The 24214-nt window shown below is 44.5% G+C and overlaps 1 protein-coding gene across 9 annotated transcripts in view; it reads left to right on the top strand.

The window, feature by feature from the left end:
• Positions 1 to 24214, top strand: part of LOC119963054 (LIM domain-binding protein 2) — a 659146-nt gene that overhangs the window by 181486 nt on the left and 453446 nt on the right. For 5 of the 9 annotated variants that reach the window (XM_038791565.1, XM_038791566.1, XM_038791574.1 and 2 more), the window contains exon 1: positions 17860 to 17957. The exons of 3 other annotated variants lie outside the window; for them this stretch is intronic. In XM_038791565.1, the coding sequence (XP_038647493.1) occupies positions 17866 to 17957 (92 nt within the window). In that variant the 5' untranslated portion in view covers positions 17860 to 17865. Of the gene's footprint in view, positions 1 to 17651; positions 17723 to 17859; positions 17958 to 24214 lie in introns of those variants that run through there. One more of the 9 variants, XM_038791568.1, reaches the window with a different exon arrangement.

Below are 24214 nucleotides of genomic sequence, written 5' to 3' on the forward strand. Positions count from 1 at the left end.
CGATATTCTGCAGTGAAAAAGTGTTTGTGTGTTTGGCACGGTGCCTTTTCCTTGCTGGTTAATGGTTAGTGTGATATATGGCCTGTGAAGTAGTTTGTTTTTATCTTTTTGTGTAAAGGTATTGTTGACTGTTTAATAAACAAAATATTATCAAGTGGCTTCTCGAGGGTACACATGTCATGTCTCAGACAATGATTATTCCATCGTATTTCAATCAAACTTTGAAGCCTGAACAATTTGCCTAACCTCCAGAAGTGTCAGCACCAGAGAGGCAGCAGCCAACAATCAAACACTCAAGAGTTGGGCTTCAGCACTGGGGATATCATCGCGACTATAGGTTAAGTGTGTGGATCAGGGGAGGCTATCTAAGCACGCTCTCCCTAATGTTCCCGGCAGAGGTCTCCGCTCTTGGGGTCCCTGCTGTGGCTGGGGGTGAGTGTGTAGGGCAGGGTTTGCAAAAACACATGGCTCGCTGTATGGTACTTTGAGAGAAGGCGGGACACACAGGCTTGGATTTGAGGACCCCGGGTTGGAAGCCTTAATTGATTGTTGATTTCTCTCTCTCCAATTCCGTACAGATAGAACAATATGCTGGTTATGTTGGTGCTGGTGGCAGACCAGGCAGCCAGACGCTGGAGAAAGCAGCAGCGTCAATGCAGGCTGCAGGTGCTAAATTGCTGGCCTTGAAAGCAGACCAAGGCAGGCCAGCAGCACGGTTCAATTCCCGTACCAGCCTCCCCGAACAGGCGCCGGAATGTGCCGACTAGGGGCTTTTCACATTAACTTAATTTGAAGCCTACTTGTGACAATAAGCGATTTTCATTTCATTTTTAATTTCATTCAGGTGGCACCCCATGTGAAGGGGGCGGCCGCACACCCTGAAGACCCGGCCGCCCATCAGGCCAAGGAGAAACCCAGAGGCCAGCAACAACCCACGGTGTGCAGGTGTTGTTGGTCTTTTGAGGAGATGATGGACAGCATTTTCCACAGTAGGCTCCCTCTCAACAAAGAGACAGTGTGGCATCTGTGCCATGTCATCGCGGAACTGGCACCCCATGGAGGAGGAAAACACCCACTCTGGGTGGTTGTGAAGTTCACGGCAGCCCTGAACCTCTCATTAACCAGTTCATTCCAGGGCTCGAGCGTGGACTTGTGCGGCATTTGGCAAGCAACAGCCCGCAAGTGCCTCCGTGAGGTCGCAGATGTCCTGTATACCTGGGCTTCAGACTATGTTAACTTTAAGCTGGACCTGGCCCAACAAGGTGCCCGGGCTGCAGGATTCTCTGCCATCACCAGGATGCCCCAGGTCCAGGGAGTAATTGATGGCATGCATGTCACCTTGCCCGCATCAGGGTGTGCCATTCATTAACAGAAAGGGGTTTCACTACCTGAATGTTCAACTCGTGTGCAACCACCGCCTCAGGATCATGCACATGTTTGCACGCTTCCCAAGGAGCGTACATGGCAGCTACAAGCTGGGACACTCGGAGATCCCCAGCATCTTCGAGGACCACCCCAGGATCACAGCTGGGCTCTTGGGGGATAAGGGGTACCCGCTATGGTGCCAGTGCAGGGACTGGAGACCGAGGCAGAGACCCGATATAACGAGGCCCATGTTGCCACCCATACAGTCGTAGGGCGGTGCATCGGACTGCTCAAAATGTGATTCCGATGCCTGGACCGTTCTGGTGGTGCAGTGCAGTACACCCCCAGAGGGTCTCCCGCTTTGGCGTGGTCTGCTGTGTCCTCCAAACCTGATACAGCAAAGAAGCGACATGCTCGAGGAAGAGGAGGAGGGGATGGAGGTTGAGCCTGGGAGGGACCCATAGAGGGAGCCGGAGGATGGAGGACAGACAGCAAGGGTCCTGCATGGCTCATCCTCCCCCAATTCTCATCGGGCAAAGCTTGGTCTGTTAGCCCCCCCCACCCTCCTCCTCCTTCTCACCCATTTCCCTCCTTTCCCCGCATCCTCCCCCACACGATTACCCTGTTCCGCCCTCCAAGGGTCTGTGTCGGCACTGTCAGTGGGTCAATATACAAGGCAGGAGAGTGATGATAGCTTGCTGTGAGGTAAGTAAGCTCTGGTGCTCATCAGTTTTTCCCAGAGTCTGACTCCTATCTTTCTGCTGACACCTATACTCTGAACGGGGTTTGTAGTGGGGGCGTTTGATCTTGGACCACTGTACCTGGGGGGGCAGGAGTTGGGTGGGGGAGTGGAGAGCAACAGGGGGTGGAATTGCAGGCTGGCCGGCTGTGAAGATTAAAGGGATAGAGACTTGACATGTATCAGCTGTAACATGTTTTTATCGTGAACATTTGACATTTCCATTTCTCCCATCTCTGGTGCAGGCCAACTGTCAGTGAGTGCTCTCCCCTTAGTCAACCCCACTATTTCCAGAGCCTGTTCCTCATAGGGAGTGAGGACTCACATTTCTGGTACTGCCCCCCCCCCCCCCCCCCCCCCCTTTCCGGTGGGAGCATGAGAGGGCATTGTGAGCCGCATGCTTGATGGGTCGGGAGGGAGGGGGGGGCGTCTGTAGCAGGTGGCGCGAATGGGCCCTGCACCTGGACATGAAGGGGTTGTGCTGGTGGGTGCCAGTGGCTTCTGAGGATCAATCACGAAGATCAGATGTGGTGAGGTGTCAGCCAGTGATTTTGAAGGGGGGGCTGGGTGGGAATTTGAAGGATGGCTGGCAGAACTGATGCCAGGAGAGAGCTGGTAACCTACCCTTGCAGCTTGGTGGAGATCGTTGATCTCCTTCCTACATTGTACGGTGGTCCTCCTGGTCATGCTCCCCTTACTGACAGCCGCTGCCACTGCCTCCCAGGTTGCATTGGTGACCCTGTTGCTGGTCCTCCGATCCCCTCAGGGGAACAGGATGTTGTGTCTCACATAGACGGCACCAAGAAGTCTGGCCAGGTCACCATCCCCAAAGCCGGGATCAGTCCTGCCATGTGTGTTGACTGGGAGTGAGTGGTGAGCGAGCGTTTAAAAGCAGCTCACTCTTGTTACTGGCAAGACGCTGAGGCACGGGTCAGGTGAATCGGACGTCAAGAAGCTCGTGGGGGCTCATTTCCGGCTCTAAGTGCTGTTAAATATGGACCGCGATCTCGTCAACCCGACATTCGAGAAACACCCCACCAAACGTACCTAAAATGACACCTTGAACATTTTTCATTAAATCATGCTCGAGAGGTGAGATTCCACCAGCTGACAGAGGCATTATTTTGTTCTTGTACCTGCTGCCGGATGCTTGCAGAACACAGGGCTAATGCCGTGGTCATGTGTCTTGTCGCAGCCGTCCCTTTTGGTTCAAAGGATAGTAAAGTTAAAAAGAGCATATAGCATAGATTCACTCGAAATGTGACAATAATGGGAACGGCTATTTTACTGGTTGTTGAATCTGTAATATTTTGCTAACAGAAGGTTGCTGAAACAAGGCATGCTTTGACACAGGGAGTCGGTGAGGTGGGAGACCATTGTACCTTGTAAGGAAAAATGGATAAATATTGAAATTAGGACATTTGAACTGTGGGCAGAGTATAAGGCTGTAAATTTGTTTCCAATTGATTTCAGAAAGAGTCAGCACAGACCTGATGAACGGTGTGCTGTAAATTTGTATTGTTTACTGTGGACTTCTGAATTATTTTAGCTTAAAAGTTTGAAAACAATTACTTTTTAAAGTTGTTGGTTTTTCTATTTGACTGTAAGGAGGCAGGGCTTGCAAACAAGTGCCGACACTGCAAATGGCCTTGAGCTACATTTAAAGCCAAAATGAGATGAGGTGGACTGAATGTTATTGACATATACAGAGCCAATCATTTATGGAAGAAAAACAAAGTCCCATCTCACAATTCAAATTCAACTTTCAATTATGTTTAGTATTATTTGGAAGACAAATTGAAATACTGTTTCTTAGCTTGGGCTTTTCCACCAAGAACATTTTTTATTAAGTTCTTTTCTCATCGTACACAAATGTTGTTAATCTTCCATTTGGAATTGTCTGGGTATTTAACATAAAACCAAGAAGTTCACAAATTATATTAAGTAGTTAATTAGTTACCTGAAAAATTGAGAATTTATCCTCCCAACTTGTTTTGGAATTCGCTGATAAAACTAGGGTACTTGGAAATGGTGTTACTCCAGGGATGCAGCTCTCAATTTCTACTGAGTGTCTCCTGGTGCTGCATACTGAAAATTATATATATGGGCAGCAGCTCTCCAGGTGATAGAAGAACTTCAAGCCTTTGCTTTTGAGAGAGCTTTCAAGTAAAATCCGTGACTGAGACACTAAAAGGCAGAAGCAATAATTCTGCAATTCTGTTTTATACCGTAGTTTTTGTTTTATTATGCAACAGACCTTATTTTGAGCTCTTCTTTGGGAACATGATGGGGGAAGTAGTGAATGAAAAATATTTTGACAGTTTGATTGGTTCACTTGATTTGTATTTGTTTCAAGAAATTTATAATCATGTTTAATACATTTGTTGATCTGTTGTAAGACATTTCACTTGATGGAGCAAATTTGAATATTAGTCAATCAACTGTAAGTGGAACAATACTTTGTCTAATGCTGGTGTGGTATCAGAGTATAATGGTTAAAAGTGGGTGGAGAATCCCCTGACTTTATAATTCGGATGAAATAAAATGCATGATGCAAACAAAGCTGACTCTAACTCTAAGAGAAGTAAAATCAATTAAAATTACAAAGAAAATGTTGTCCATTACATCAATATGATTGGAATACAAAAGTAAGGAAGTGATGTTTCAGTTGTACGGAGCCATCGTGGGTTCCACCTGGCTTACTTCGCATTGGACCTCAGGAAAGATATATTAGCGGGATTCTCCAACCAGAATCATGAAGCGCAATTGCGCATGAGGCTAAAATCAAGGCCGCGCCACGTGCCCGACGGAATGCCATGTTCTGTTACTTCGATAGGCATTCCACTCCACACATACAGTAAACGCTGTTGGCATTTCATTAATGGGCCTGATCATGTATTCTCTGTGATGCTCCGCCTTAGCCAGGAGGAATTGCAGATAACATGTTTCAATTGTACTTTTAAAGATTGGGAAACAGGCACTGTGGCTGCTGAGGGAGAGAGGAGAACAAAGGGCTGGATTCTCCGGTCGGCGACACCAAAATCGTGTTCGTTGAATAGCCGGAGAATCCAAGTTTCCGCCTGATGTGACCATCAATTCACAAGATGCATGGTTGGAAGTGAACAGTGGTTTTAATAGTCTTACAACTGAGCCTACCTGCGATGAGATGAACTGGCAGCAGGCTCACAACTGCAGATCTTTATACTTCCAGTTAGTGGGAGGATGCATGGGTGGAACCATGGGCGGAGCCAAGGGTGGAGCCCAGTACAAACTCCTCATCTCCCCCTATGGGCAGAGCCGCGCAACTGCTCATATACCGAGCTTACAGAGACACAACACATACAATATAACACAGTGTGAATTACTAGGATTGTGATTCACCACACTGCCGAAATCGGGGGCGGCGGCGTTTTCCCAATGCACCGTCCCTTCCAAAGCAGCTTACTCTAGGAGTGTGCCGCGCCACGTATCGACAGCCTCAGGACATTGCCTGAGGCTTGCCCCCACGATGCTCCGCCCCCGACTGGCCGAGTTCCCGACGCTGTGGGTCTCATGATTTCACCTATCGGGAACTCGGCTTGGTGACTCCGGACTCAGTCCAGCGGCTCCAAAGTCAGGGGAGGGCCGATCCACGGGCAGGGGGGGGACATTATTCGGGGCTGGGGGCACTGTGGGGGGTAGTCCGGTACGTGTGAGCCAGCGGAAGGGGGGAACTATTTTACAGGCCAGGTCAGCGAGCAGCTGCCGCCATGTTGCACGGCGCGGCCGTTGTAGGCCGCCACCGTGCACATGCGCGGCCATGGACCTAGCAATTCTCCGGGGGGCGTATCGACAGCTAGAGCCAGATGCTTTACACTGCCGATCTGCTAGCCCACAGCAAAACGGTGAATCGATGGCCGTTTTGCGCTTGTTTTTCTGGTGTAAAACGCCACAGTTCCCACGCCGACATTGGGACATAGCCCCAGAATTGGAGAATTCAGCCCAACGTCTCCCAAATGGAGAATTCAGCCAATGGTCTTAAAATTAGAGCCAGACCATTTATAAATGAAAATCAAGAAACATTTTTTCATGCCAATAGGAGAAATGAAGGAATCGATCCTAAAAGTCTGTGATACCAGTGCAATTCAAAATTTCGAGTATGAGATTTATTTTTGTTGAGTGAGGATATCGAGAGATATACATCAAAGGCCGTCAAGTGGAATTGAGTTACAGATTTACTAGATTGGAAAGACAGGCTGAATTGTCCACTCCTGTCAATATGTTCCTGATAGCGACACTTTTTTAAAATGGGAATTTCTCGTGCTTATCCATTGGAATATAGATGTGGAAGAAGTGACTGCATTGGGCTTGTTGGGATTGAAATTTGTGTTGTAGCCCAAATAAAAATGTTTTTTGATCTGTACTGACTTAGTGTTTAATTTCAAAGTGTAATTATTTATGATGAATAGTTTGTTTGTTTTATCCTTTCAGTTTGACCTTTGGTAATGGGGACAAACGGAGTACAACATATGTGTAGATTAAAACACTTTGGCATTCTATTTCTTCTGCTATCAAACAAATAATTGCACTTGAAATCAAAATTAATTCATTGGCTTTGAAGCCCTCTGAGCTGATCTGAACACATGAAACTCTCTATATAAATGCTAGTTATTTATTTGTGAAAGTTTACTCCCTCAAGTTTCCTTCAAGGTGCTCACATTATCGCTTGGTCAGGACTGTTATACTATCCCTCTATTTTATATGTATCAGTGCCTTATCTTCATTCACTCCAGTTTCCATCACAGTCCAGTCTCACCACATCAAAGGCAAAGCTTTGCTTCTGAATAGAGTGAATGGGCAAAAGTGAGTTCATGTCTCAATCTCAAATCAAATTCTTCATCCATTTCAAGTATTATGGTCTGAATTTTACGGCTGGCGTGCACCCGAAATTGGCACGGGCGGGAGCGAATGTGAAATCCACTCCTGCCAAAGATCGCATTGTTAATGTGATAATACCATAACACCATAAAACTTAGGAGCAGAAACAGGCCATTCGGCCCATCGAGTCTGCTCCGCCACTCAATGAGATCATGACTGATCTGATGTGATAATCCTCAACTCCACTTTCTCTGTGTGTTTCCAGGCTCATCCTCAGACCCAACACTGGAGTCATCCTCCCTGGCCTGTAGTCCTGCTTCGCTTTCCTCCATCTCTACTGGCCCCCCCCTGTCTGATCTAGATTGCAGGGCACAGCATGTGACCACTATGAGGGAGACGCACTCTGATGGATATTCCAATGATCCGCCAGATCAGTCAAGGCATTGGAAGTGCATCTTGCGCAGCCTGACAGTCCTCTCCACAGTGGATGCTTGACTCCTGTTGTATTTCTCCTCTGCCTCAGCCCTTGGTTGCCGAAGTGGGGTCATGAGTCACCTCATGGGTGGCACGGTAGCTCAGTGGTTAGCACTGTTGCTTCACAGCGCCTGGGGACCTGGGTTAGATTTCTGGCTTGGGTCACTGTCTGGAGCATGCATGTTCTCCCCGTGTCTGCGTGGGTTTCCTCTGGGTGCTCCGGTTTCCTCCCACAGTCCAAAGATGTGCAGATTAGGTGGATTCGTCAATCCAATTTGCCCTTAGTGTCCAAAAAGGTTCGGTGGGATTACTGGGTGATGGGGATAGGGTGCAGATGTGGGCTCAGGTAGGGTGCTATATCCAAGGGCTGGTGCAGACTCGATGGGCCGAATGGCCACCTTCTGCAATGTAAATTCTATGATTCTTCAAGGGATAGCCTTTGTCACCCAGGAGCCACACGTCCAGGAACTATGAACAGCCTTGGTACCTGGGAGTGCTACACAATTCAACATAGTGGATGCCCACATGTTTTACTTGTGTGACAAGCTAAAACTCACACATGCAGCATTAAAATGCTGTAGATTGAATCTTTGATGTTTTTAATTGGCCTTTTAATTGTTGGCTGGCACACATCTGATTTGCACCTGTGCGCGCTGACCTAAACTCATACATGTGCGATGATGTTGGGAAACGCTTCCAAAGTCGTCTTGCAAGATTTTACACACTTCCAGGTTGGGTGCATGCCTGGCCCAGACATGCAATATTCTGGCCTGTGATTTATCCATTCAATTTTGGTTTTTCGAATGACCAGTTTGGAATAAGAACATAAGAACTAGGAGCAGGAGTAGGTCATCTGGCCCCTCGAGCCTGCTCCGCCATTCAATTAGATCATGGCTGATCTTTTGTGGACTCAGCTCCACTTTCCGGCCCGAACACCATAACCCCTAATCCCTTTATTCTTCAAAAAACTATCTATCTTTACCTTAAAAACATGTAATGAAGGAGCCTCAACTGCTTCACTGGGCAAGGAATTCCATAGATTCACAACCCTTTGGGTGAAGAAGTTCCTCCTAAACTCAGTCCTAAATCTACTTCCCCTTATTTTGAGGCTATGTCCCCTAGTTCTGCTGTCACCCGCCAGTGGAAACAACCTGCCCGCATCTATCCTATCTATTCCCTTCATAATTTTTAATGTTTCTATAAGATCCCCCCTCATCCTTCTAAATTCCAACGAGTACAGTCCCAGTCTACTCAACCTCTCCTCATAATCCAACCCCTTCAGCTCTGGGATTAACCTAGTGAATCTCCTCTGCACACCCTCCAGCGCCAGTACGTCCTTTCTCAAGTAAGGAGACCAAAACTGAACACAATACTCCAGGTGTGTCCGCACTAACACCTTATACAATTGCAACATAACCTCCCTAGTCTTAAACTCCATCCCTCTAGCAATGAAGGACAAAATTCCATTTGCCTTCTTAATCACCTGTTGCACTTGTAAACCAACCTTCTGTGACTCATGCACTAGCACACCCAAGTCTCTCTGAACAGCGGCATGCTTTAATATTTTATCGTTTAAATAATAATCCCGTTTGCTGTTATTCCTACCAAAATGGATAACCTCACATTTGTCAACATTGTATTCCATCTGCCAGACCCTAGCCCATTCACTTAACCTATCCAAATCCCTCTGCAGACTTCCAGTATCCTCTGCACTTTTCGCTTTACCACTCATCTTAGTGTCATCCGCAAACTTGGACACATTGCCCTTGGTCCCCAACTCCAAATCATCTATGTAAATTGTGAACAATTGTGGGCCCAACACGGATCCCTGAGGGACACCACTAGCTACTGATTGCCAACCAGAGAAACACCCATTTATCCCAACTCTTTGCTTTCTATTAATTAACCAATCCTCTATCCATGCTACTACTTTACCCTTAATGCCATGCATTTTTATCTTATGCAGCAACCTTTTGTGTGGCACCTTGTCAAAGGCTTTCTGGAAATCCAGATATACCACATACATCGGCTCCCCGTTATCTACTGCACTAGTAATGTCCTCAAAAAATTCCACTAAATTAGTTAGGCATAACCTGCCCTTTACGAACCCATGCTGCGTCTGCCCAATGGGACAATTTCTATCCAGATGCCTCGCAATTTCTTCCTTGATGATAGATTCCAGCATCTTCCCTACTACCGAAGTTGAGCTCACTGGCCTATAATTTCCTGCTTTCTGCCTACCTCCTTTTTTAAACAGTGGCGTCACGTTTGCTAATTTCCAATCCACCGGGACCACCCCAGAGCCTAGTGAATTTCGTTAAATTATCACTAGTGCATCTGCAATTTCCCTAGCCATCTCTTTTAGCACTCTGGGATGCATTCCATCAGGGCCAGGAGACTTGTCTACCTTTAGCCCCATTAGCTTGCCCATCACTCCCTCCTTAGTGATAACAATCCTCTCAAGGTCCTCACCTGTCATAGCCTCATTTCTATCAGTCGTTGGCATGTTATTTGTGTCTTCCACTGTGAAGACCAACCCAAAAAACCTGTTCAGTTCCTCAGCCATTTCCTCATTTCCCATTATTAAAACTCCCTTCTCATCCTCTAAAGGACCAATATTTACCTTAGCCACTCTTTTTTGTCTTATATATTTGTAAAAACTTTTACTGTCTGTTTTTATATTCTGAGCAAGTTTACTCTCATACTCTATCTTACTCTTCTTTATAGCTTTTTTAGTAGCTTTCTGTTGCCCCCTAAAGATTTCCCAGTCCTCTAATCTCCCAGCAATCTTTGCCACTTTATATGCTTTTTCCTTCAATTTGATACTCTCCCTTATTTCCTTAGATATCCACGGTCGATTTTCCCTCTTTCTTCCGTCCTTCCTTTTTGTTGGTATAAACCTTTGCTGAGCACTGTGAAAAATCGCTTGGAAGGTTCTCCACTGTTCCTCAACTGTTCCACCATAAAGTCTTAGCTCCCACTCTACCTTAGCTAGTTCTTCTCTCATCCCCTTGTAATCTCCTTTGTTTAAACACAAAACACTAGTATTTGATTTTACTTTCTCACCCTCCATCTGTATTTTAAATTCCACCATATTGTGATCGCTCCTTCCGAGAGGATCCCTAACTATGAGATCATGAATCAATCCTGTCTCATTACACAGGACAAGATCTAGGACCGCTTGTTCCCTCTTAGGTTCCATTACATACTGTTCTAGGAAACTATCGCGGATACATTCTATAAACTCCTCCTCAAGGTTGCGTTGACCGACCTGGTTAAACCAATCGACATGTAGATTAAAATCCCCCATGATAACTGCTGTACCATTTCTACATGCATCAGTTATTTCTTTGTTTATTGCCTGCCCCACCATATCGTTACTATTTGGTGGCCGATAGACTACTCCTATCAGTGACTTTTTCGCCTTACTATTCCTGATTTCAACCCAAATGGATTCAAACTTATCCTCCATAGCACCGATGTCATCCCTTACTATTGCCCGGATGTCATCCTTAAATAACAGAGCAACACCACCTCCCTTACCATCCACTCTGTCCTTCCGAATGGTTTGATACCCTCGGATATTTAACTCCCAGTCGTGACCATCCTTTAACCATGTTTCAGTAATGTTTCAAAAGAACTCCAGACTTTGTGAATTGAAAATAAATCTAAATTTTCCTTGTTATTTTATATACGTTTTTCGCTGATGTTTCCCTTAAAGTGCAAATACCGTTTTAGCGACCAAGACATAATATTTATTTGCAAATTATAGTTTGTCCTGTGCTGCTGGGAAATGAAGAGTTAATCTTTTTTCCCCATTATTCTGTATTATTATATATTAGCGCAGAGAGTCAGAAATCCACTTCAATTGCACTGCTGCCTCTGTATTTGTAATAACCTTACCATTGTTTAAAGGAGATTCAAAGCATTACTATTGTAGAGGCCTGATTATAGTCGTCAAAGATAATGATGTCTAGGGATTTTGCAGTTCTTGGTGTTCAAAGCAATAACAGGAAAAAAAAATCTAATTTGCATTACAAGTGTAAATCAGACACTGAATTTTATAATGTCTAGTTAAGGTTCAAAACCTATAACTGCGACATTCCCATACCATACTGTATTCTTCATTTAATGCAGTACATAGGCATATAATTCTGCATGAATGCATTTAATTTTTCAAGAATACATATATTTAGACATTCACAAGTTTAATCTAACCCAGAAATTCTGAATGATTCAGAAAATGCCCTATATTTATTGGTTTAAATTGTGCTGACATCTGTGTTTTGAAGCAAGATTTTGCACTGAACGACTTTCTTCAAAGCTTTATAATCTTACATATTACAAAATGTGTGCCTTGTGCGCTTGCCTATTTTGCAAGGTTTTTTTTTAGTTGCCCTCCTTGCATTTTACTATATTGGTGCATGTTGATTAGGAAAAATACATAGTATATGTCACTACCTAATATTTTAAAGCTGCCGTCTCGTACGATGGAGCACACAATGAAGGTAGATCATTTTATAAATGGTGATTGTTTCAATAATGGTAGACATTGTGCAAATGTGGCTTATAAATTCACAAGCGTTATATCTGGTGATTGGACATGTTTATTGGCCACAATCTATTTGTAACAATGATGTTCATGCACTTTGATATGCTTACAATACAAAATTAGACAATCTGTAAATATTTTAAAAACCTCCATGAGAGTACATTTTCACATTTCTTTATAATTTTTACTTTTCATTATAAACAGAATTACTCCTTCAGTATTTAAAATTAACACAAAATAAGTTACTCATGGAACATCGCTGATACTGAAGCAAGCACCAAAAAGGTAGCTTACCATATGCAGTATCCCTTGAAATACTGAAGCGCAAAATAATTAATGTTTTACAGATTAAACTAAATATACTCATTACCATATTGATTTGGAAAGTTTTCAACTGCCAGTTGCATTGATCAGATTTTCCTGCTCCCTCTCCCACGGCGAGGTAAATGCTGTTTTGCTTATTTGACCTTTCTTTGAATGCATCGGAATTCTAAATCCAAGAAAACCTCTGGAATTCTTTTTCAATCAGGATAAAATAGTTTATTTTAGCAGTTCACTGTATGCTGCAAATAGAATTTCCTCTGCACTAAAAAGCTATTTAAAACAAAAACAGAAGTACTATAGCTTTTCTCTGCGTAACATCTTGAGTCTTAAAACTTTTCAATTATAATGACACAACGATAACAAAAAATTAGCCGTCATAAATTTCTTCAAATTTGCTTGTGAATATGCTTGTGATTTCAACAGAACATTCTTAGAGAGAAGCATTACGACATGTTCTGTTTTGGATCCTTATAAGCCAATTCTATATGAACCTAGAAATTAGGCAGCTTTGCATCTTAAGAGCATGTGGCATAGCTGAACCTCCTATGTTGAGGGGGATTGAGCGGTTCTTCAGGTGAGCACAGTTTCAAAGACTTGAATTCAAATGCAGCTCATCTGTTCACAGAATTTACAGTGTAGAAGGAGGCCATTCGGCCCATCGAGTCTGCACCGGCCCTTGAAAAGAACACCCTACTTACGCTAAACCGCTTCCCTATCCCAATAACACAGTCTAACCTTTTGGACACTAAGGGGTAATTTAGCACAGCCAATCCACCCAACCTGCACATCTGTGGACTGTGGGAAGAAACCGGAGCACCTGGAGGAAACCCACACAGACAATAGCGGAAAGTGCAAACTCCACACGGACAGTCACCAAAGGGAAAAATTGAACCCGGGACGCTGGAGCTGTGAGGCAGCAGTGCTAACCACTGTGCCACCGTGCCGCCCGATTGTTAGGTTCTTGTCTCAAAACTTTTAATCCATTGTTTGTAGGTCAGAAACCACCCTGTAGTTCAGTACAAATTGGCAATCTTGTCCATGAGGTTACAGTTGTCGTTGGGACATGTACAATTTTATTCTCCTTACTTACGGGGGGGGGGTATATACTTACTTTGGAACAGTTCAGAGAAGATTCACTCGGCTGATTCCTGGCATTCAGAGTTTGTCTGATGAGAAAAGACTGGGCCTATTTTGGAGTTTAGAAGAGTGAGAAGTGGTTTTATTGAAACGTATAAAATTCTGAGAGGCCCTGACAGGGTATATGCTGAGAGGATCTCCTTGTTGAGGAGGGAATCGAAAACTAGATGGTACTGTTTAACTATAAGGGGTGTCCGGGGTTCACGTGATGTGAGCGGCTGCATTTTCATGGGCTCTGGCGCTATTCATCTTTTAATACTTTTAATCCTGATGCACAGCCCATAATTATTTGATCTTGGTGTATGTGTCCTATGCTATGTTCCTGGAAGATCCTGCCTATATTTTGGTAATGGGGAGTCAAAATATCCTTGTTTGATTGAGGCGGTTGGAGGTGGCCCGGGTGGAGCCCAGCTTGGAGTGGCGGGTTTGCTGGTGAGCAGGCCTAAGCTTTGGCAATGCTGTCGGCATTGAGATGTGTGAATGATGTTTTTGACAATGGTCTCCGTCCCTTAGTACAGGCTGTTGGTGCACATGTTGATGAACTGCGAGAGATCCTTGAGAGAATGGATGAGAAAATATTACATCAGTCGATAGGGCAATCTCCTTGGTGGGGGCTCACCTTTAGAATCATAGAATTTGCAGTGCAGAAGGAGGCCATTCGGCCCATCAAGTCTGCACCGGCTCCTGGAAAGAGTACCCTACCCAAGGTTAACACCGCCACCCTATCACCATAACCCAGTAATCCCACCCATCACTAAGGGCAATTTTGGACACTAAGGGCAATTTATCATGGCCAATCCAACTAACCTGCACATCTTTGGACTGTGGGAGGAAACCGGAGCACCCGGAGGAAACCCACGCACACACTGGGAGGATGTGCAGACTCCACACAGACAGTGACCCAAGCCGGAATCGAACCTGGGACCCTGGAGCTGTGAAGCGATTGTGCTATCCACAATGCTTTAGTGCTTCAAAATCCTGCTGCATGGAACGTTGAATATTCTGGTTGATATGGGGAGTTGGAGTCGAACAGGAAGTGTTCGTGTACCCGGACTTCTAATGGGAGATGGGGACAAATTCCCGGCCGAATTTGAGAGCTGGCTGCCATGCTTTTGCAGTCTTGATTTGAAGGCTGGGCTATTCGTGTTCATTGGAGCAAATTGTATCCGGGACCCGGGGTGGGTCAGAGACCGAGACCACTGATCTTACATTGTCTTTCCCTTGGATTTTTCTTTGATGTTCCTCGAGAAGGTTTGGAGACTGCGGGATTCGACAGGTCATCGCCTCCCATCAGGGCCTATGTTTCCCGCTACCTGTGCTTCAGGGCGATGACATGTCGGAGGCGCAGGGGCTTCGATGGAATTCTGGAAGGATCCTGAATGCTGCTCGACATTCCTGTCACGACTGGGATTTTCCAGCTCTATGGATGTTATCCTGCAGTTCATCAAGAATCCTGAACTTTCTCCTTGTGATTATGCCACTGAATTTATATTATTGTCTTTCATCACGACCAGGATGTATGATATATGAGCACAGAGTCAGCTGTCCCCAGTTATCCTGTTATGGCAAAAAATCATGCTGCATTGTTAGTGTGACATGAGTTGTGTGGTAGTTACCCAGTTTTTTTTATTGTACTCTTTGCATTTACAAGGAGGGTGTACATTATAGATACCTTTCACTTTTTAAAAAAGTATTTTTATTCAGGTTTTCAACAATTTTACAACATAGAGCAATCCCACAAACCACCCTCCCCAACAGTCAATGTAACTAACTCCTGAAAATGCATGATAAACAAACCTCAATAATTGTAGAATCCATCACTTACCCCACTCAGAGCAAACATTGCCTTATCCAGGGTCAGAAACTCCAGCAGGTCCTCCCGCCACATCGAGATACCGGGTGGGGAAGCTGACCTCCACCTCAACAAGACCCGACTGTGAGCAATCAGCGAGGCGAAGGCTAAAATATCTGCCCCCACACCCGCCTGCTGCTCCGGCTGGCCCGACACCCCTTGAGTTGTGCGTCACTCTCAACTTAGCAGGGTAGGCTACTCCAAATCTCACTCCGCTGCCATTCAATGCTGTCTTCACCCATCCAGAGGTCGCCCGCCTTCACGCCAGCTCCGCCGTCAGGTCTTGGTACATTCGTATACCAATGCCATCCTATTCCACCTCTCGCCTCTGCTTCACCCAGCTCAAGACCTTCTCCTTCATGTGGAACCTGTGAAAGCAGATTATAACCACCCTTGGTGGCGCATTTATTTTAGACATTGGCCTAAGCGACCTATGTGCCCTGTCCAACTCGTAGCGGGAGGGATCTTCTCCCTCCCCCATTTACTCCGCAAACATCTTTGCAAAGTACTTGGTCGACCTCTGGGCCCCCCACCCCCTCAGGCAGGCCCATGATTCTCAGATTTTGCCACCTTGACCAATTCTCCAGGTTCTCCACCTTGACTCTGAGCCCTTTGTTGGCCTCCAACCCACCCTCCGCATCTCCTCAGCCATCGAGGTGAACTGGTCGCTATGTTGTGACAATGCCTCTTCTACCCTCTTTAAATTCTCTCCTTGCTCCCGCACCTCAACCAACGTCTTCATAACTGCTACCTTTACCGGGGAAATCACCTCCTCCACCCACTCTTTCATCGCAATCATCATCTCCCTCCCAAGCACCTCCATATGCTTGGCAAACAGCCTCTCGAACTACACTGACATCACCTTGGTCAGAGTTTCCAGTGTCAGGGGAGCGCCTTCCCCCTCGCCTCCTAGCACCACCTGGCAACCCAGCCCTTGCCATCTTCCTGCAGGAATCTCAGCCTCACTCGACAGCGGACGTTTGCTTGCCCCCTTCTTTCCAGCACCTTTTTCCTGGGTCTTAGAAATTTCACGTCCTTCTTATAACTTCCCACGCCAACTCATTCACAAACTACTCCATTCTCCCCGTGTCTGCGTGAGTCTCACCCCCACAACCCAAAAAGATGTGCAGGGTGGGTCAGTTGGCCATGCTAAATTGGCCCTTAATTGGGAAAAAAAAATTAGGTTCTCTAAATTTAGACAAAAAAACATTCACAAACTACCCCTGAAACCAGGCATAAAAGTCCAAAAACCAGAGACTCTAACAGGAACTACCTAATGTGCAACCTCCACCTACATGTCGCCACCGGAAGTTCCCCCCTTCACTTTGTTTGCAGACAAAATGAGTCGTGCCACTGCAGGGTGACAGGTAGATGGGTTTGGAGTGGTGGTGGTTAATATGACATTGTAAGTTCTTATGGGTGATGAGAAACTATCAGTGTTGTGTTTTTCTACTGTGTTATTGTTATTTTGGGAATACGGACTCTGTGCCGTGAAGATGTAAACAGATCATATCCTAGAGAACGTTGGGTACCTTATGATTCTTCTTTGTGGTTGGTGTCTCTGACGTTGTTGGGAGTAGGGGGAAATATGCAATGGCGCACACCCAAGAATGGTTGATTAATCCTTGATTGGCTAGCCTTCTTCGATATTTATTTGACTGTGTGGGTCGTGGCAGTGGTCACTTGATTGAGTAGTTTAGGGCAGAAGTAACTGTCTTTACCTGGGTCGGATAGAGTGTATGTTGAGAGTTGGAGTAGGTTACCCTTCCCCAAGTTGTCCCCTTTTGCAGCTCCTGGTCTGTTCTTCTTGAGATAGGATTTCACTACGGAGGTAGTAACATGTCGGCTGCAGGATTTGAGTGTGAGTCTGAGTGCTGTGGATCAGTGCTGTTGGAGTCTTTCTTCGGTTAGAGTGGAGGCTGGGTGGTCTTGTATAGAGGTGTGCAGGTTGCCCTCCATATTGAGGCCTGGGCTTCCCTGGAGAGGCAGTGTGCTGTTTCTGGTCTGTTGTGTAGCAAACTTGGCATGGTATGAGTATCTTGGTTTGCTGGCTCCTGTTTTTAAGAGTGAACAATGCCAAGCCATGTCATGTTTTGAGGGCTGTATCCTGTTGTTCCCCTTTGCTTAGGATGTTCCTTCTTGACTGGATGACTAAGGTTTCGATTGTGCAGATTTTTCCTTTTTTGTCTTATGGAGGGGGGGGGGGTGCGTCTGTGGTCATGTGCTCATGACTACATCCTGGTATCCTGAGATCCTCTGCTCTTGGTATTATCTTTTTATTCTGTCATTGTCAGTGTGATGGGAGACGCTGACCGCAATGATTTCAATCTGAACTAACTGTCCTCTCTGTATAAATGTGTGGAATAATGATCGCTCAGTACTGTGCTGGATTTGGGGGATTTGTTGCGTCTTGTGGTTATAGGTAAAATATCCTCTTAGAACTATTTTTTTCTGTATTCTTTTTTATTATTTTAGGGTCAAAGAATCACTGACTGGCTAATACAAAGGTAGAGACAGATCTTATATCCGAGAAAAATGTCATATATGTTTATTGATGCCTCTGGTATGATTGGAGTTGGGAAAGATATGCCTGAACATGGTGCAAAAATCTTATCCTATATATTCGTGGGCTGTATGAGCATTCGCTGCATGTTAAGGTGTGTGCCATTTTACCATCTTTTCATGGCTTTATCCTCTTTCCCCTCATTCTTTAGCTTATCCTTCGGTACAAAGGCACCAGGTTTAATGATTAAACTGAACCAACTGATTTGTTGTTCTGTCTTTTTCTGTATTCTTGTATGCTGAGACGCTTATGCTATGCTGTACCAATCCTGAGGATTTGTTGCATTATTTGTAAAACTGGAAAAACTCTAATAAAATATAGGGGTAGCCGATTTAAGATGGCGATGGGGCACCACGATGGTGCAGTGGTTAGCATTGCTGCCTCATGGCACTGAGGTCCCAGGTTCGATCCCGGCTCTGGGTCACTGTCCGGGTGGTTTGCACATTCTCCCCGTGTTCGTGTGGGTTTCGCCCCCACAACCCAAAGATGTGCAGGGTAGGTGGATTGGCCACGCTAAATTGCCCAAATTGGAAAAAAAATGAATTAGGTACTCTAAATTTATTATATATAAAAAAAGATGGAGATGAGGAGGAATTGAGGTGGATCCTTAGTCTTTAGAATTCTCTTCCACAGCTAACAGTGAAGGCTGAGTTATTGAATATTTACAGGGCCGAGTTTGACAGATTTTTAACCAACAATGGGAGTGGAGGCTTATGGGGGATAGGCAAGAAAGTGGCGTTATGGCCACAATCCTATCAGCTATGATTAATTGAATGGTAGATCAGGTTTGATGGACTGAATTGCTCACTTCTGCTCCTATTTCTTGGACATTATTGGGATGAACAATTAAGAGTTTTCTCTGCCACTGATTATGCTTGGCATTTAGACTCCTTTTTTTCGACATTGCTTTGATATTGCGGCTTGTTATAATGAAATAATAGGAAATTTGCTTTTAAATAAAAAGACCTGCCCTTCATAAAGTGAATCAAATCTTTACTGTTAATGCAGGTTTTCTATTAAAATGAAAATGCAAATTTACATTTTTTGATGAACTCTCTGCTCCTCCCGGTGAGGGGTTCAATAAGCTAGAATACTTTGCCATGTTGGGAATGCAATCTGATCACCTGACACCCCAAAGCCCATCCACTATCTGCAAGGGAAAAATCAGAAGAATTGGAAAATCAAGAGAAAGAAGCCCACTTGATTGGCACAGCATCCACCCCTATTGTGACTGCAGTGTGTAACATGCACAAGATGAACTGCAGCAACTCACCAAAAACTTCTCTGACAATACCACCCAGGACCAGGACCATTTAGGACAAGGGCAGCAGGCACATGGGAATATCCCCACATAAAAGTTTACCACTAATTCACCATCCTGATTTGGAACTGTATCGTGGTTCCTTCACCATCACTGAGCCAAAGTCCTACACCACCAAATGCTAATCTTGCCAGAGATTTTAAAAAAGAATTTAAAAACTGGAGTCTTAACCTGGGCCCCTGCCTTTAACTGGCACACATATCCCTGTTTTATTTTGTACAAGCATACACATTATGGCAGAGAAACAAGTTACAACTTGCATTGACAATACTACCAGTGCTTTGGGTCGTGCGATTTGTTTTTTGTTGCTTTAGACTTTCTCTGTTTTCTGGATTCTGGCTGTGTTTTATGCAAAGTTGTATCCCAAATTTCTAGATGTGAAAGTGATTACAGCATTAGTAGCGGAGAGGGGAAGGAAATGATGAAATGTGCATTGGAGACTTGGAGTCTCACCGGCCACCGTTTACAACATGTTCAGCGCGTTTCACACACATCTTTAGATTGGTTTTAGAAAAATCAAAAAAGAGAATTGAAAATGCTGAAGGAGAGTTTTCTGCTCTTAATATTCCCTTTCAACAATGAGCCAACATATTTAAATGTGCATCCCTGGAGAAATAGCTCTATATTTATGTTGTGCAGCAAAGCTGTGTCTCTTATTAAAGACTGTCCAAAAAGAGGGCGCTGTTGCTATCTGCAAAGGAACACATTAAAATTGGATGCATTGGAATTTGTTTTTAATGGCTACTTCCATCTATCATTTTTACAATGTACCCAGTCTTAACAAATATAGTTTCATATTTTCCATTATTACCCAGTTTAGCACAGGGCTAAATCGCTGGCTTTGAAAGCAGACTGAGGCAGGCCAGCAGCACGGTTCAATTCCCGTACCAGCCTTCCCGAACAGGCGCTGGAATGTGGCGACTAGGGGCCTTTCACAGTAACTTCATTTGAAGCCTACTTGTGACAATAAGCAATCTCCATTTAATTTTCATTTCATTTCTTTGCTCCAAGTCTCAGGTCAAGTTTGTGTTTGTGCAGTTGACCGATTTTCTTTCCACAAAAAGATTTTTTTTGTTAATTGAATTAATCTCTCAATTATCTCCCATTATTACTTGATCTTGCTAGTCCTGGGAGCCCCTGTAGATGAGTGGACTCCCAGGGTCTCAGCTGACTGAAGAGCAGGCCAGGCAATGCGGCATGTTCGTGATACTCAGCAGTGAGCATCCCTGAATTTTTCCGATCACCGAGGGAGCAATACTTTGACCTTAGTCAGTGCGTCCCTGCACCAATATTATGAAAGAGAACTCAGAATGTAGAATTGATATGCTTCCAAGCATTTGAGTCCTTGCACGTCGGCACCACTGCAGCTGAAGAGAGCACTGAAAATTTCACCCGCTGCTCTCAATTTTTCATTTTTATATCAGACAACCTTTTCCAAACATAATCTACCTGGTAGGAATGGGAAATGTAACCAGCAGGGACGGGGAATTGGCAATGGGGCTGGAGTGGTTCCGCAGTATGTATAACATATCTGTCTAAACAAATATTTTCTAGTGAGTGGTATTAAATCTTGTTCAGGGAATTTAAAGCAAGGATTAAAATCAGGGCTGATGGAAATTCTTGTAGAAGTTCACCGCATCTACTAATGACTCGGATTAAGGAATTAGAGTGTTATTGTTCCAATTGTGCAAGCACAGTAAATTGTGTGACCGCGAGCAGCAAGTTACATGGGGGCACCAACAGACTAAGTGAGTCGACAAAGCTTTGGCAGGTAGAATTCAGTATGGGGGAAGTGGGAGGTCATTGGCTTTGGACAAGAAAGATAAATTTGAAAATTTTCCTTGTGGTGAGTGTGGAAAGCACTTAGGTGTGCAGATAAATTAATGACTAAAAGTGAATGCACAGGTACAAGAGTAATCAAAGAACTAATGGAATGTTGGCCTTTATCATAAGGGAATTGGCATTCAACGTGAGGAAGTGATACTTCAGTTATACAGCCCCTTATTCAGATGCAGTCTGGAGTACTACATGCAGATTTCTGTAACTTACCTCAATAAGGATATATTGGCTCTGCAAAGGATCGAGCGCAGATTCACCCCAGAATTATACTAAGGCTTAAAAGTGTTAAATAATCAGGGCCCATTGCACAAACTTTATTTTTATTCCCTTGGGTTTAGAAAGTTGAGTGATGATCAAATTATGATACGCAGGGTAGATACAAATAAACGGTTTCTTCTGGTGGGAGATTCCAAAAAGTTCATCATGTTAAAATTATAACATTTAGAAGTGAAGTCTGGAAATACAACCATTTTTTTCACAGAGGGGATAGTGGAAATCTGAAGCTCGAGTGGCCTCAAATGTTGTAGAAACTTGGTTAATTGTGATTTCAAGACTCCCCAATACTCCTTGTTAAAAAGAAATAGGGAATGAATGAATGTAACTGAAGCTGAGGTGCAGATTGGCAGGAGTGACCTAAGCACAGTCCTTGTGGAGACAAAGTACAGTCTTCACATTGAAGATGCCCTCCATTTTGAACAGATCTAACAACGCACAACTAGGCATCCATGAGGTGCTGTGGGCCATCAGTAGCAGCAGAATTGTACTCGACCACAATCTGTAAACTCGTGTCACGGCACATCCCCCACTCTACTGCTACCATCAAATTGGAGGATCAATCCTGGTTCAATGAAAAGTGTAGGGGAGTATGTCAGGAGCAGCATCAGGCATGCCTAAAACTGAGGTGTCAATCTGATGAACACAGGACTACGTGAATTGAGCATTGCTGAAAAAGCTGACATTTATTCTCCAACCTTAGTTATCCTGAGCAGGTGGGTTAGGCCTCTGCAGAGGGCAATTAAGAACACACCACAGTGGCGTGGGACTGGAGCTACATATATGAATGACCAGACCAGAACAGACAGCAGATTTTCTTCCCGAAACGTCATGAATAAAGCTGTTGAGTTTTTATGTCAACCTAGTAGCTTCATGGTCACTTCTGCTTACTTCAACTTTTTATTTCCAGACTTTTAAAAGCACTGAGTTTGAAGCCTCAAACTGTGATGATGGAATTTGAATTTGCATTGCCCAAATTGTGAATTCAGCTCTCTGGATTAGTCGTCCAGTATTATCAGGACAACACTTCCTACACAACAAACTCTCCCACTTCTGTCTGTTGACCGGATTCACTTACTTGGGCCACTTAATCGCTCTCAGTTCCACTAGCACCAGCAACAGTATCCTCCCTCCCACACAGCATCAACAGTTTCCATCTCGGTCAGTAATCTGGGGGTGCCAGGACTTCCTCACAAATATCGCCGCTGGATTTGAGCCTCAAGTCTGATGACACTTGCATTCCAGAGCTGTTCGCTGCTTCAGAACTGACTGTTGGTGATGGTGTGGGATCTTTGACTGTGTCAGGTGCAGCTGTTTCCTCTGCCGGTGGGGTGACTTCAGTGGAGCAGCAGTGGTTGGAAATAGATTCTACGTTAAGATGCAGACGTTCCATGTGAACACAGCACCAGAAGTGATTCTCCTCTGCCTTGCGATGTCATGCTACAGTCAAAATGTCGCAGCACCTCCACATGGAAAGTACACTAATAACCCAGAAAACGCTGGAAAAGCTCAGCAGGAGTGACATCATTTGCAGAGAGAGAGAAACAGACTCACCGTTTCAAGTACAATATGACTCTTTTCTGGAACTCGCAGTCCTGAAGAAGAGAGTCATATTGGAGTTGAACAGTTAACTCTGTTTTACTCTCCACAGATGCTGTCAGGCCTGCTGAGTTTTCCCAGCACCGTCTGTTTTTATTTAAGGTCTTCAGCATCCACAGTAATAATTATTAGGGGCTGGTTTAGCACACTGGGCTAAATCACTGGCTTTTAAAGCAGACCAAGCCAGGCCAGCAGCACAGTTCAATTCCCGTACCAGCCTCCCCGAACAGGCGCCGGAATGTGGCGACTAGGTAACTTCATTGAAGCCTACTCGTGACGATAAGCGATTTTCGTTTCATTTTTTTTCATATAATAGTAATCTTTATTAGTGTCACAAGTAGATTTCCATCTTGCTTTTATTGTAGCAATATTCCACATTATTTCTGTTTATTTCCCCTCAAGGGTGTAGACAGAATGATAGCACTACAAACACCATGGGGTTTTGGGTGTTAGGGCTGGGCGGGAATCAAAATTCCCAATTATCCAGCAGCTTTATTTGCCCACTCCTCCTCGTGCTCATGCCACCTGCTACTGTAATTCTTGCTTAGTTCTATTTTCCCCACCTGAAAGTTTACATTGATTGAAAAAATATAGTACCCACAGGCATATTGAAGAGAGAGTTAGCTAGTTCTTTCTGGAGATGGCTACAGCTCTCACAGCAGACATTCTGGAAAGAGTTTAGCTGGATATTATTGGAGAGGATTGGCAACAGCTTTATGGAAAGGATTTAGCAGGATCTGTTACCTCTGTGCTGCCAAAACTGAAATTGAAAGTTCCTTATGTCTTTAAACCATTTCAATGGGATAAGATCCAATCACCACCTGTTGTCAGACAGAGCACAGCCTTTCAGGCCAATTCATTGGACACAAGCCAAATCAATGAAACCAAGTCCCAGCCAACCTCTGTCATCGATACAAGTCAATCTACAACTCCAGTTTAAACCACCACAGGCTTCTGTTTGAATTAACGGCACAGGAGACTTGCCTTAAATACACAGGTCCACCAATCATCCATGGATTAAAAATGTAATGGGAAAAATAAAAGTTAGGAGAAATAAGGGAATAAACGATGGACCCTTAAAATGGTTCAGGCAGTAGTGGGAATCCAGGGCCAGAGAACGGTGGGCTTCTGGATCTCACACCAACTGCCCCTTCCATGGTGCCCAGAGCCCCTGGGCAACCTGGAGGAAAGAGGATTAACCCCAGCCTATCCATTCTCTCTTGAGGCAATATCCTGCTGAATATCCTTTGTACTCTTTCTAATGCTATCACTTCCTTTCTAATGCTATCACTTCCTTTCTATCGTATGACAGCCAGAAC

The sequence above is a fragment of the Scyliorhinus canicula genome, chromosome 3 (genome assembly GCF_902713615.1).
Source record: "Scyliorhinus canicula chromosome 3, sScyCan1.1, whole genome shotgun sequence".
Lineage (NCBI taxonomy): Eukaryota > Metazoa > Chordata > Chondrichthyes > Carcharhiniformes > Scyliorhinidae > Scyliorhinus > Scyliorhinus canicula.